The 14,970-nt window shown below is 45.5% G+C and overlaps 1 protein-coding gene across 3 annotated transcripts in view; it reads right to left on the bottom strand.

Moving 5' to 3' along the window:
* The window catches only part of zeb2a (zinc finger E-box binding homeobox 2a), a 49,532-nt gene extending 36,483 nt beyond the window's left edge, over positions 1 to 13,049 (bottom strand). Inside the window, exons 1-2 of one of the 3 annotated variants that reach the window (XM_030124188.1) lie at positions 12,830 to 13,049; positions 11,235 to 11,353 (exon numbers count right to left, since the gene is read on the bottom strand). In XM_030124188.1, coding sequence (XP_029980048.1) covers positions 11,235 to 11,307 — 73 coding nt within the window. In that variant the 5' untranslated portion in view covers positions 11,308 to 11,353; positions 12,830 to 13,049. Of the gene's footprint in view, positions 1 to 11,234; positions 11,564 to 12,829 lie in introns of those variants that run through there. The other 2 variants (XM_030124187.1, XM_030124186.1) reach the window with 2 other exon arrangements.
* Positions 13,050 to 14,970: the final 1,921 nt, after the last annotated feature.

Below are 14,970 nucleotides of genomic sequence, written 5' to 3'. Positions count from 1 at the left end.
CTTATCTGAAAGAGCTCTTAGTTCCATACAATCCATCTAGAGCACTACACTGTCAGCATGCAGGTGTGCTGGTGGTTCCTAGAATCTCCAAAAGTAGGATGAGAGCTAGAGCCTTCAGCTATCAAGCTTCTTTATTATGTCTGCCCTCCTCTCTGCTCCTCCTCCTCCTATCTGACCTCTTCTCTGCTCCTCCTCTTGTCTGACCTCCTCTCTCCTCCTCCTCCTTTCTGACCTCCTCTCTGCTCCTCCTCCTGTCTGTCCTCCTCTCTCCTCCCCCTCCTGTCTGACCTCCTCTCTGCTCCTCCTCCTGTCTGTCCTCCTCTCTCCTCCTCCTCCTGTCTGACCTCCTCTCTGCTCCTCCTCCTGTCTGACCTCCTTTCTGCTACTCCTCCCGCCTGTTCTCTTCTCTGCTCCTCCTCCTGTCTGTCCTCCTCTCCCTCTTGTCTGCCCTCCTCTCTGCTCCTCCTCCTGTCTGACCTCCCCATCAGATAACTTTTGCTATAATGTGATGCTATATAGATAAAATTTGATTGATTGAGTGATCATTATGATCATAGTCATTATCACCGTCTTCATCATATGTTGAAGGAATCAAACTTGAAAATCACATGTGACTACTTGTAAAATTTTGTGCACATTAAATTTATTAGTTTTTTTAAATTAGTTTAACCTCTTAAACCACAGAACATTTAATTTAATGACATTAATTCATCTCTGATGTTAGTATTATTACCAGATAAAAACATGTCATAACGAGGTCTGAAAGAACACCAACGAAACACTGCATCCTGAATATCACCTCACAAAAACTGCTCCAAGTTCCACCCCTACCTATCCCAATAAAACTTGATGTCTTGTGCTTTTCAGGTTGTTGTTAAATGTGCGGCATTCAGGACATGGTCAGACCTGAACGTCAAATATCTGGTCCTCATGGTCTCACCTGGACCACCTGGAACAGTCCTGATGCCCTGGACATCTCATCTCTTCCAGTTCTGTAGACTTGCTGGACTTGCTGGACCCTCTGGACTGCGTGGCAGCCTGCAGAGGTGCAGAGGTTTCTTTCATGAGTCCAGTCTGAAGCAGTTTTGACACAGTGTCATGTCCGATACGTCCAAGGTCATGTCATGGACCCGGTGAAGTCGAACCCGGTGGAGTAGGACTCCCCCGAGGCCGGATCGCACTCGGCGTTACTCAGCCTCATTACTTTAATTGGTGGATCTGTGAGTCCTGCTGACCTGATGTGGCCTGAGGAGGTTTAGGCTGAGAGGACGGAGGAGTCCTCCTGATCCGAGGAGGTGAACCCGTCCACAAGACAAGAACTCAAAGAGACGGGACGAGGAGGGTTCTGCAGGTCAGAACATAGATCTGTCTGAAGAACCAACAAGGAACACTGAGGTCTATAATATGACACTATTCCAACAAAAACAGAACCAGAAGGTTCAAACTATGTAAAAAATAAATAAATAAATAAGTAAATAAATAAAGACAGACTGAAATACATCAAGGTCATTATTGGAAATGAGAATCAGTTCTCAACTAACTCAACCAGTTAAATAAAGGTTAAATTAAAAAAGAAATAAATAAAAAATGTGACATAAACCCATGAAAAACAGAATGTGAACACAGTCCAACATGAACCTGAAATAAGTTGATTTACAAACAAAAGTCTGGAAACTGAAACAGTCTAAACACAAACTGGCCCTGAATCAGAACAGAGAAGAACTCAAAGACAGACAGATCTAAGACTAGATGAGACCAGGTGAGCCCAGGTGAGAATATCTAAGACCAGATGAGACCAGGGCAGACAGAGTGGGTGGGGCTTGTATGTATCCGTTCATTCATCCGTTGGCTGAACACTGCCAGTCTGGACTCACATGTCATGTGACTCCACCCAACCATCCGTTATTGATTGTTCCATGTGTGTGACCTTGCCGCAGGAGTTTGGCCAATCAAACAGACTCATCCCTGAGAGGGAGGGACCAATGAAGGGGGTGGGGGGTGGGGGTCTGGACAGGTTGAATGAACTACAGTATTGACTGATGGTCCAGGTCTCAGCTGAGATCCAGACCTCTGGCTCTTCTACAAACAGGACGTTATAAACATCTGCAGGGCTTTGAATCCTGATCCCTGAACCCCGAGAGCCCTGAGCCCTGTGAACCCTGAACGTGATGAACCCTGAGAACCCTAAACCCTGACCCCTGTGAACTATAAACCCTGTGAACCCTGAACCCTATGAACCCTAAACCCTGAGAACCCTGTGAGCCCAGAGCCCTGTGAACCCTGAGCCCTGTGAACCCTGAACCCTGTGAACCCTGAGCCCTGAGAACTTTGAACCCTGAGAACCCTGAACCCTGTGAATCCTGAGAACCCTGTGAACCCAGAGCCCTGTGAACCCTGAACGCTGTGAACCCTGAGAACTCTGAGCCCTGTAACCCTGAACCCTGTGAACCCTGAGAGTTGTGTCGTTACTAGGGGTGTAACAGTACAGAAAAATTTTGGTTCAGTACGTTATCGATACATTTTCGGTACAGTGAAAGAGACCAGTGGGAGTGTGTGTGTGTGTGTGTGTGTGTGGGGGGGGGGGGGGTGCACTATGTAACTACCGGAAACCCACATTGAATGTCTGACCCGGCTTCTGTGCTTCTGTTATACTTTCTGTTGTCATGTTTACTCCCCCTTGTCGCCGCCCCAGCCTCAAAATAAAGTGTTCTGGAGTTTTTTTGCAGCAACGCTGAGAATTCAGCAGCAGTGTGGCGCCACTGCAGAATGTCTATAGGGGAAACCCTGCACATGGGTTCTGCTTGCCGCCACCCTGCTTCCTGGGTGTTTGCATTCCTCAGATAGGCTACAGGTATTCCTTCGGTACACCTTTATATTGTATCGAAGGTCCCAAACGGTTTGGTACAAACGAGCTACCAATTGTGGAACCCATGAAAGGTAAACGTTGTAGATCCGTCATAAAATTCACTTTCTTGTCGATCTGTTGGACTGGGGAGGGGGGGTCCATAACTAACATAACTTACGTTGGTATGAACCGAAATTGAAACTTAACATGCTTTCAATGTCCGATTCCAGACTTTTATGCCTCTATTATACAGCGGATCTGGCACAAAATTTTCACAACTTCTAACCTGTAACCACTGGAACCCCTCCACTTCTCTATGGGCCCCCCCACAAAAGCTGGGCCCCATGAATTTTAATTTACCCCCCCTTAATGGCGTCCCAGCATACAAGTGCACCATTACACCCTTAGTCGTTACACAGTTGTTGGCTGTTTGGCAGTTTGAGTTTGTGGTGAAAATCCCACTAAACTAAACCAAGTAAAAACTGCAGATTTTTCAGTTATCACTCCAACTCCTGCTCCTGCTTTTCTTCCTCCTCCTCCTGCTCATCCTTCTCCTCCTCCTGCTCCTCTTCCTCCTCCTCCTCCTCCTCCTCCATCACCTCACTGTGGTTGCGTGTCTGTGGCGTTCCTCTGTTGTGTTGTGACCTTGGTGGTGAATCGGCCTGTTTAGGCTAACGGCGACATAATGTCACCAGAATTCACTCATGAAGAAAATGTGCACATGGTTAAGGGGGAGGGGCTTATGATGTGTATATGTCAGTCACCTTGAAATACACAGATCGCAAAGTTCAGACACATCCACACACCACCATACCACCGCACAGAGGCATCATGGGAGGCCCAGGAGATGGCGAAGAAGAAGAAGAAGAAGAAGAACAACAACAACAACAACAAGGGTTAGAAGGGTTAGACGTAGGAGTTTGGGGGGGGGGGGTTATTCTGGCCAACAGTGACCTGGGGGGGTCTGCAAAATCTATAGATTTATAGATGAATGAGACCCAGAGGTCACGTCTGAAACTCCACATGGTCAAGTTCTGAGGATGGAGGACAAAGAGGAGGAGGCCAAGTTTCAGTTTTTTCCCAGTTTATTATATTTAGTTGCTCCTTCTCCTCCTCTTCCTCCTCTTTTGCTCCTCCTCCTCTTCCTCCTCTTTTTGCTCTTCCTCCTCCTCCTCCAACAACAACAACACAGTGCACTGTGTTGGGGAGACACAAGGACATACTATGGGATGGAGACACACCTAAAATAAATGGACACACCCAGAAAAGTATATAAACACATCCCCAAATATATATGGACACACCCCCAAAAGTATATGGACACAAATCTAATGTTGTACACCAGTGAGACTGTATTAATTAAAACCGATGACAGTATAGAAGACAAGATGACGTCAGGTTTTATGAGAAAAAGATGTATAAATAAAAACTGTGCCAACTTAAAAAAGTTAATAAGTCAAAAGTAATAAGTAAACGACAGAAAAGGTTGAGTTAAACATCACATACTGTGTCAAAAACAGTAACTGAGTCAAACTCAAACTCACATCTTCAGACCAGTCTAGTTTGGGCTGAACTTAGGGTTCTTCATGCACCTGGACCTGGTTGGACAAAACCTGGTTCAGGGTTGGACTAAACCTGGTTCAGGGTTCCGCTGAACCTGGTTCAGGATTGGACTAAACCTGGTTCAGGGTTTTACTAAACCTGGTTCGGGATTGGACTAAACCTGGTTCAGGGTTCCATTAAACCTACTTCAGGTCAAATTATGGGTCAAATTTAATTCAAATCAGGCTGGGCGAAATAGAAAGAAATCCTATCACGATAATTTTTTCATATCAGACGATATCGATATGTATCACGATATACATCAAATCACTGTTTTTGTCAAGCTTAAATTTTCTGTTTCTCATAAGTTAGCTGTGAAGATGAGGGGGAGGGAAGGAGAAAGAGAGGTTGTGGTACTTATGGAGAAGTCCCTCCCTCTGCTCTTACAATTAACCCACCCTTCGCTGTTATGTATTATTCCCCGTTATACTCGTCTCCCCCCAGCCCCCCATGTTAAGATGTATTAACCCCCATCTTATAAGCATCTTAAGTTTCATTTTCAGTTTTACAGGCCATATGGTTTGCCCCCTCCCCCCTGTCTGTCAATCCGTGCATACCTCTGAATTCAGGTCTGTAACTGGCATAAACCGAAAGTGAAGCCACATGCCTTGAACATCCCACTTCCGGCTTCTATGCCTCTGCTGTTCGCCAGAACCAAAACAGTCCACACCCTACTTTTCAGTAACCCGGTCTCCCGAGTTCTTGGTCAATTTTTCTCCCAAGAGAACACTCATTATCTCCCGCTGCAGCCCAAACATTAGCATGTGTGCTGCAGCTGCTCTTCAGCCTGTGCTGTGTGCGTCAACCTAACTTGACGTAGGTCTGGTGTGACTGGTTTGGTGCAGCGCTATTTCATAAACACGAATGAACAAATTCTATTACAAGTGTATCAAGCATGTCTCATATTTCTATCCAGGAAAAGTTATATTGTGATATACAGTACAGGCCAAAAGTTTGGACACACCTTCTCATTCTTCGCATTTTCTTTATTTTCATGACTATTTACATTGTAGATTCTCACTGAAGGCATCAAAACTATGAATGAACACATGTGGAATTATGTACTTAACAAAAAAGTGTGAAATAACTGAAAACATATCTTATATTCTAGTTTCTTCAAAGTAGCCACCCTTAGCTCTGATGACTGCCTTGCACACCCTTGGCATTCTCTTGATGAGCATCAAGAGGTAGTCACCTGAAATGGTTTTCACTTCATAGCTGTGCCTTGTCAGGGTTACTTAGTGGAATTTCTTGCCTTATTGATGGGGTTGGGACCATCAGTTGTGTTGTGCAGAAGTCAGGTTGATGCACAGCTGACAGCCCTATTGGACAACTGTTAGAATGCATATTATGGCGAGAACCAATCAGCTAAGTAAAGACAAACGAGTGGCCATCATTACTTTAAGAAATGAAGGTCAGTCAGTCTAGAAAATTTCAAAAATTTTGAATGTGTCCCCAAGTGCAGTCGCAAAATCCATCAAGCGCTCCAACGAAACTGGCTCACATGAGGACCGCCCCAGGAAAGGAAGACCAAGAGTCACCTCTGATGCTGAAGATAAGTTCATCTGAGTCACCAGCCTCAGAAATCGCAAATTAACAGATGAATTAACAGATAACCAGATGAATGCCACACAGAGCTCTAGCAGCAGACACATCTCTACAACAACTGTTAAGAGGAGACTGCGTGAATCAGGCCTTCATGGTCAAATAGCTGCTAGGAAACCACTGCTCAGGAGAGGCAACAAACAGAAGAGATTTATTTGGGCCAAGAAACCCAAGGAATGGACATTAGACCAGTGGAAATCTGTGCTTTGGTCTGATGAGTCCAAATTTGAGATCTTTGGATCCAACCGCCGTGTCTTTGTGCGACGCAGAAAAGGTGAGCGGATGGATGCTACATGCCTGGTTCCCACCGTCAAGCATGGAGGGGGAGGTGTGATGGTGTGGGGGTGCTTTGCTGGTGACGCTGTTGGGGATTTATTCAAGATTGAAGGCAACCTGAATCAGCATGGCTACCACAGCATCCTGAAGTGACATGCCATTCCATCCGGTCTGCGTTTAGTTGGACCATCATTTATGTTTCAACAGGACAATGACCCCAAACACACCTCCAGGCTGTGTGAGGGATATTTGACCAAGAAGGAGAGTGATGGAGTGCTGCGCCAGATGACCTGGCCTCCACAGTCACCGGACCTGAACCCAATCGAGATGGTTTAGGGTGAGCTGGACCGCAGAGTGAAGGCAAAAGGGCCAACAAGTGCTAAGCATCTCTGGGAACTTCTTCAAGACTGTTAGGAAACCATTTCAGGTGACTACCTCTTGATGCTCATCAAGAGAATGGCAAGAGTGTGCAAAGCAGTCATCAGAGCTAAGGGTGGCTACTTTGAAGAAACTAGAATATAAGATATGTTTTCAGTTATTTCACACTTTTTTGTTAAGTACATAATTCCACACGTGTTCATTCATAGTTTTGATGCCTTCAGTGAGAATCTACAATGTAAATAGTCATGAAAATAAAGAAAATGCAAAGAATGAGAAGGTGTGTCCAAACTTTTGGCCTGTACTGTATATCGTTAGCATTTTATCGCCCAGCCGTTTATATAGCACATCATAACAAACGTTATTTGATGACACTTCACATTTACTTCTGTCTTTGTCTTTCTTTACTCATCTTTATGTGTCTATTTGTTCATGTCTTTTTGTGTCTGTCTTTATGTGTCGATCTGTGCGTGTCTTTTCCTCTTTATCTGTATGTTTTGAGGGTTCAAACCAATCTCCTCACGGGGGTTGGGCTCTTTTCCACTCTGGAGTTGCCCAAGGTGAGAGGCGCAGAGCAGGTGTGGGGTTACTTGGAACCCTCCAGCTCAGCGCATGCACATTGGAGTTTACGTTGGTGAATGAGAGGATTGCTTCCCTAAGCCTTTGGGTTGGGGAATGCGCTCTGACTGTTGTCTGTACTTATGCAGCAAACAGTAGTTCAGAGTACCCAGCCTTCTTGGGGTCTTTAGATGGTGTACTGGAAGGTGCTCCATGTGGGGACTCCATTGCTCTACTGGGGAACTTCAACGCTCATGTGGGCAATGACAGTGTGATTAGGAGGAACGGCCTGCCTGATCTGAACCCAAGTGATGTTCCGTTATTGCACTTCCGTGCAAAACACAGTTTGTCCATAACAAACACTTTGTTCAATCACAAGGATGTCCATAAGTGCACATGGCACCAGGACGCCCTGGGCCATAGGTTGATGATTGACTTTGTAGTCATTTCTTCAGACCTGCCGCTGTATGTTTTGGACACTAGAGTGAAGAAAAGCTGCAGAGCTGTCAACTGATCAATATCTGGTGGCGAGTTGAATCCAATGGTGGGGAAGGATACCGGTCACACCTGGCAGACCCAAACGTACAGTGAGGGTGTGCCAGGAACACCTGGCAGAACCCTCTATCCAGGATATCTTCAACTCCTATCTCCAACAGAGCTTCGACCACATCCCGAGGGAGGCTGGGGACATAGAGTCTGAATGGACCCTGTTCAGCACCTCCATTGCTAATGCAGCTGTGCGGAGTTGTGGCCACTAGGTTGCCGGTGCTTGTTGTGGTGGCAAGCCCCAAACCCGCAAGCAGAAACCAGCGGTAAGGGGTGCCATCAAGCTGAAGGAGTCCTATAGGGCCTGGCTGGCACTTGGGACTCCTGAGGCAGCTGACAGGAACCAGCAGGCTAAGCGGGCCACAGCTTTAGCCTCTACTCAGGCTGATGCCCCTGCGACCCAGACCCTGATAAAGCGGAAGACGATGGATAGAAGGATGGACTGTACGTATTTTTTCATGTTTGTCTTTACATGTCTATTTGTAAGTTTCTTTTCTTTTGTGTCTTTAAGTGTCTGTATGTGTCTATCTTTGCGTGTCTGTCTTGATATGTCTATTTGTATATATCTTTTCGTGTTTGTCTTTACATGTCTATTTGTACGTTTCTTTTCGATAATGTCTTTACATCTCTATTTGTACGTATCTTTTCATGTGTCTTAACGTTTCTATCTTTGCGTGTCTTCTCATGTCTGTCTTATTGTTTTTGCATGTCTTTTTGTGTCTGTCTTTACGTGTCTGTATGTATCTTTTTTTTGTCTGTCTTTAAATGTCTATCTTTGTGTGTCTTTTTGTGTCTGTCTTTATGTGTCTATCTGTATTTGTCTTTTCATGTCTGTCTTTACTTGTCTGTATGTATTTTTTTTGTCTGTCTTTACTTTTCTATCTTTGCGTGTCTTTTCATGTCTGTCTTGCGTGTCTATTTGTATGTGTCTTCCATGTCACATGTGAAACAAACACATTTGTCAGATCGTGGATCATAAGGTCCCATCTCTACTGTCTTTGTCTTTTCCTTCAGTCCTGGTCCTGATAAAGAATCCTGGTCCTGATCCTGGCCCTAGCCCTGGTGGTTTATAAATCCTCATCATGTTCGACCTTGGACACATTTTGTCCTCATGTCTCTCCTTAGCTTTAAGGACAAAGCTCAAAGAGACTTTGTGACTTTTATTTAACACATGTTAAAGTGTTTCCTGTCACTTCCTGGATGGGTTCTGGGATCCAGGTCCGGGTCTGGGATCCAGGTCTAGATCCAGGTCCAGCTGGGTTCAGTGTGAGCAGGTTTATGCAGTAAACAGCAGCAGAGTGGACGGACAGTGGGACAATGACACGTCTGTGAGACATGTGGCATGAATGGTCCAACAGGAGGCTGACACAGCTCCGGAAAAGCCACCGCCGAGGACACGGGCACGGACACAGACACGGACACGGTGTCCAGAGGTAGACCAGGACACGGACACGGTGTCCAGAGGTAGACCAGGACACGGACCCGGTGTCCAGAGGTAGACCAGGACACGGACCCAGTGTCCAGAGGTAGACCAGGACATGGACAGGGTGTCCAGAGGAAGACCAGGACACAGACAGGGTGTCCAGAGGAAGACCAGGACACGGACAGGGTGTCCAGAGGAAGACCAGGATGCCGCTGTGAAAAGGCGTGGACATGGAAAACAGACAATGTGGCATCCGAGGAAACACTGCAGAACCATAAACATGTTGTCAAGATCTTAAAGCAAAAGACGCCCACGTCCACATCAGGACCAGCAGACGGTCCACAGGGTTGGAATTAAAGACGACACAAAAAACTTAAACTGGGACTAAACTAAAAGGACACATTTACACTTTTACATATTTACCCAAAAGCACAAATGTCCACAAAGAGAGAAAAAGAAAAAGGAGAAGAAGAAGATGGAAACAATTCTAGAAAAACTGAAAATAAACCAACAACCTCGACATTAACAGGAGTTAAATCTACACGGAACCGATGATAGAACAATAGAACCTGAATTCACAGACAAACAGAAGACTTCCCCAAAACCTTAGACACATTCAGCTTCAGAAAATGTCTCCAATCCACACACATAAATAAAGTCTTTTTTAAAAAAATGTTAAAACAGTTTAAATCCACAAACTGAAACCAAATAATGACACTAAACTCTTTTATTCTCCACTAAAACTTCTCATTTTTCATCAACATAAAACACAAACTGCAGACACACGTTCAGCATCGACAGAGAAAAGACGTGGATTCATCACAGTCCAGATAAAACCTGAACCCAGATCTGGATCCACTCGAATCCACATCAGCACCATGACCACAAACATCAAAGTCCAGTCCCTCATTTCAACCAAAACACTCCCATCAACATGGAGGGTCCAGACCCAGATCTATGGTGTGAAGCGGATCGATGTGGACTGGACCCAGAAACAGCTGAACACACAGCTGGACTCCAGCACACAAAGACCCAGGGCCTGGATCCAGTTTCACTGGGACCCCCTCCTCCTGAGCCATCAAACCCCCCCGAGACCAGGACCAGGACCGGGATTCAGACCCTCAGACCAGGACTCAGACCGGGACTCAGACCGGGACTCAGGCTCAGAGTTAAATTAACTGTTAAACTTTGACCCTTAAAAAAAAAAAAAAAAAAAAAACCGAATGCGTTAAAATAAAACCAGCGGAAAAAATACATTTATTTTCACTGTTTTTCCTGCACTTTTCACAAAAAATAAATTTAATCAGTAAATTGCTGTTCAGTTCCTTCCTTTTCGTTTGCATTAAATGACGAATTATTTTCATCAGCTTTTATTGTTGTTGTTGTTTTTTTTTTTTCGGTTCAGTTAAAAGAAAAAAAAAAAAAGATTCATCTGCTGCTACAAACGAATAAAACTGAAGAAACAGTGACGAGTTTTAATAAAAACTAAAAACGGAAGAAAAAAAAAAAAAAAAAAAAAAAAAAAAAAATATATATATATATATATATATATATATATATATATATATATATATATATATATATATACCGGATTTTAAAATAGGAGTAAAAATAGAAATAGAAGAAAAAAGAAGAAGAAAATGACCGAAGATCAACGGACTGGAACAAATGAACGGTGAAATAAATGAAGTGTTTTCATCAGACTCTGGTTCCTGGTTTTCGCGGATCTCGGTGATTAAAAAAAAGTTCAACAAAGTGTGGAAATTTGTGCAAATGAGTTTGCAGAACGCAGCAGACTATGTGGACCCGGAAACGGACCCGGTGCCCGGGGTCCTCTTGTCTGGATAACGGTTCTCCCTGCCGGAGTTAAGACCTGAACCTGGCGGGTCTCGGTCCCTGTCCCCAAACCCCCGCGGACCGGCTCGGGCGGAGCCGGGGCAGTCTACGGGACTCTGCGGGACTTTGTGCGGGTGTTGTGTGCGTGTGTGTGCGGGCTCGTACCGTTCTTCCGCCGGGGGTTGGCCTGCTTTCGCCTCTTGCCGCGCGGACCCTCCGCCATCATGTCAGTCCGCATGGGGGTCCGTCTGATCCGGATCCGCTGCTCCTCCTCCTCCCGCTCCCTGACAACCAGCACAGACCACAAAGTAAATCCAGGACCCGGTCCTCGACCCGGACTGCACTTTGTCAACACTTGATGAAGTTGGAGCGGAACTCCGGGCCCGGCGGACCCGGCTCTGCTCTGCGGGACTTTGGGGTTTGTTTGTGGGTTGTTTTTGGAGACAGACGCGCCGCGTCCCCGTCCGACCGATCTGAGATGAGGAGAGACTGTGGTCTGACAGGAGGAGGAGGAGGAGGAGGAGGAGGAGGAGGAGGAGGAGGAGGAGACGACACACACACACACACACACACACACACACACACACACACACACACACACACGCACACCACGGCCGGTCTTCCTCATCTGGTCCCACATTAACCCTGGACCTGTTGATCTCCATCCTCCGCTGCTTTTTGTTTATTTATTTGTTGTTAATTTTGTTTGTGTTTATTTGTTGTTTATTTGTAGTTTTTTTGTTTTGTTTTGTTTTTGTTTTTTGGCGCATCCGCCGAACGCACAGAACACTTTCATTTGTTCCGTCTTTAACTGTTTCTAATAAATACACGAATAAATAAATAAATAGACTAAAGTGTGTGTTTATTTATTCGTTTATTTATTTATTGTTTGATTGACAGATTTTCTCTTTCTTTTTTATTCTTTGGTGCCTTATTCTTAGTGTTTTGTCGGTGTGTTGCTGCTCCAGTTTGCGTATTTCTTCACGCCTCACCTGCCGGGTCACCTGCCGGGTCACCCGCCAGGCCTCACCCTGCTCTGCCGGGTCCGGATCCGTCGGCCCGGTGGATCCCAGTGCAGAGGAGCGGAGCAGGGGTTACATAAGCCTTAGACTCGGCCTGTAGTTGTATAATGTGCGTCAGGTCAAACATCCGCCGTTTATTCTGACAAATTTAACAGCAGACCTGAACCCGGACTGAACCCAGACTGACCCGGGTTACAGGGGGAGGAAGACGGGGCTCAGTATGAAGCACCCGCTCAGTTCATCCTGGGACCGAATTCCTTTGCTTGTCTCTGGATGCTCCAGCGGTGGCACAGGACGCGGGGACAGACCTCCTCCCCTCCGACCTGCCTGCTCCGTCCGCCCGCGGAACCAGGGGGCTGGGGGTGGGTGGGTGGGTGTGTGGGGGGGGTCCCCACCAGCAGACAGGCTTGGTCCCGTCTACCTGGACCAAACCAGAGGTTTCAGCAGGGGCTTCTGGATCTGACTGCTGGGAGTGGCGGTGCAGGACGCGGGGACAGACCTGCTCTTCCGCGGCCTCTTCTGCCGGTTCGGCCGCTGACGGAGCAGGGAGGCCGGGGAGGAGGAGGACAGTCCCTCCGCTCCTCCGCTGACTCTAAACCTCTATCTAATGCAGCGGGAGCGGGCGGCGGGAGCGCGCACCTGTCTGCGCCACTCTCACCTGTCGCTCAGGTGGATGCGGCTCAGGTGCGCGCGCTGTGATTGGCTCGTGGAGCAGAGGAGACGGACGGACATACGTACCGGGATCCGCGGCAGGCTCCGGAGAACCGGACGGCAACGGGCGGCTGCGCGTGTCCTCCCTCACATTCACAGCAAATAACCGGCCTCGAACTCCTGATCCGGGTCCGGATCTGAGGGTCCGGGTCTGAAGGTCCTGGTCCAGGTTCGGGTCGGGGTTCAGAGCCGTTTACGTGACACCTCCCCGCGAGCCTCCTGTCACTGCAACACAAGCAGGCGCGAGACCTCCGAGCAGCACGCGCCACCTATCTTCACACTGTGGGATAATTGAGCCCCCCTCCCCCCTCAGAGACCCGGACCCGATATGATCCGGATCAGACTGAGACCACTAGGTCCGGGTTTAACGGACATGAGGCTCGGGCCGATTCAGCCTCATCCTGATTGGCTCACAGGTGTTACCTGAACAGGTGAAGAGCAGCGCGCGCACAGCTGCAGGGAGGGAGAGGGAGAGAGAGAGAGAGAGAGAGAGAGGGAGAGAGAGAGAGAGAGAGAAGGAGCATGCGCAGGATAGAGAGCGGCTCCGCAGTGAGAGATGAAGAAACAGGTGAAGAGACACCTAAGGAAAAGGAGGAAGAGGAGGAACAGATATGGAACATGTAAAAACAAACCCAAAAAAAAATAGTAATAAAGGTTAGCTACACTGGGACAATATACACACAAACTACACACAATATACACAAAAAGTTCATGATAATATACACACAATATACAAGTTACAATATACACAAAGTACAGGTTAAAATACACAAACTACAGGATAAAATACACCCAATACAGGTTAAAATACACACACAATACAGGTTAAAAATACACACACAATACATCTTAACAATACACACAAAATACACAAACTACAGGATAAAATACACAAGCTACAGGTTAAAATACACACAAACTACAGGTTAAAATACATAAAATACACGTTAAAATACACAAACTACAGGTTAAAATACAAAAACTACAAGTTAAAATACACACAATCTACAGGTTAAAATACACAAAATACAGGTTAAAATACATGTTAAAATGCGCACAAACTACAGGTTAAAATACACACAAAATACAGGTTAAAATACACACAAAACACAGATTAAAATCTAAACTACACGTTAAAATACACACAAAATTCATGTTAAAATACAAAATACATGTTAAAATACACACAAATTACAGGTTAAAATACAAACAAAATAAACGTTAAATACACAAAATACACGTTAAAATAAACAAACTACACGTTAAAATATACACAAACTACAGGTTAAAATACACACAAAATACACACAAAATACATGTTGAAATACACGTTAAATACATACAAAATACACGTTAAAATAAACACAAACTACAGGTTAAAATACACACAAAATACACATTAAATCACACATAAACCACAGGTTAAAATACACATAAACCACAGGTTAAAATACCTGCAAATTTACAAGCAAACACAACAGCAGTTGTTCTCAAATCCAGTCCTTTAGGTCCGGTATCCTGCATGTTTTAGATATTTCCCTCTTCCATCACACCTGGAATCCATTACATCGTTATCAGGCTTCTGCAGAGCTGGATGATGAGCTGATCATTAATTGAACCACATGTGCTGGAAGAGGGAAATATCTAAAACACGCAGGGTACCGGCCCTCGAGGACCGGATTCGAGAACCACTGGTTTAGAGAGATGGCAATGTCTGCTACATTAGAAAAGCTAACCCTATGTAATTAGGGGTAAAGCCCAAGAATTTGAGGAGGTGTGTCCAGTGCACCTTTAATGGACTTTCTAAAACAACAATAGATTCTACTTATCTGTAAGGTTATTGAGTGTGACAACTTCTGGTGTGTGTGTGTGTGTGTGTGTCTGTGTGTGTGTGTGTGTGTCTGTGTGTGTGTGTGTGCCATTATTACTATTATTTTGTGTGTGGGGGGGGATTTTTTATTTTATTTTTCTCCTACACAGTTTTGTGTGTGTGTGTGTGTGTGTGTGTGTGTGTGTGTGTGTGTGTGTGTGTGCGTGCGCACAGTGGGGTCAGCTTGCATTTTATTGTACAATTAGCATGGCATGTGTTGATGTGTTATGTATGTTTTTCTATTGAAAATAAAAAAAAAAAAAACATTGTTTAAAAAATTACATGTTAGGTTACACAC

The sequence above is a fragment of the Sphaeramia orbicularis genome, chromosome 21 (genome assembly GCF_902148855.1).
Source record: "Sphaeramia orbicularis chromosome 21, fSphaOr1.1, whole genome shotgun sequence".
NCBI classification, from domain to species: domain Eukaryota; kingdom Metazoa; phylum Chordata; class Actinopteri; order Kurtiformes; family Apogonidae; genus Sphaeramia; species Sphaeramia orbicularis.
The sequence above is the reverse complement of the archived record's forward strand: the minus strand, read 5'-3'. Positions and strand labels throughout refer to the sequence as shown.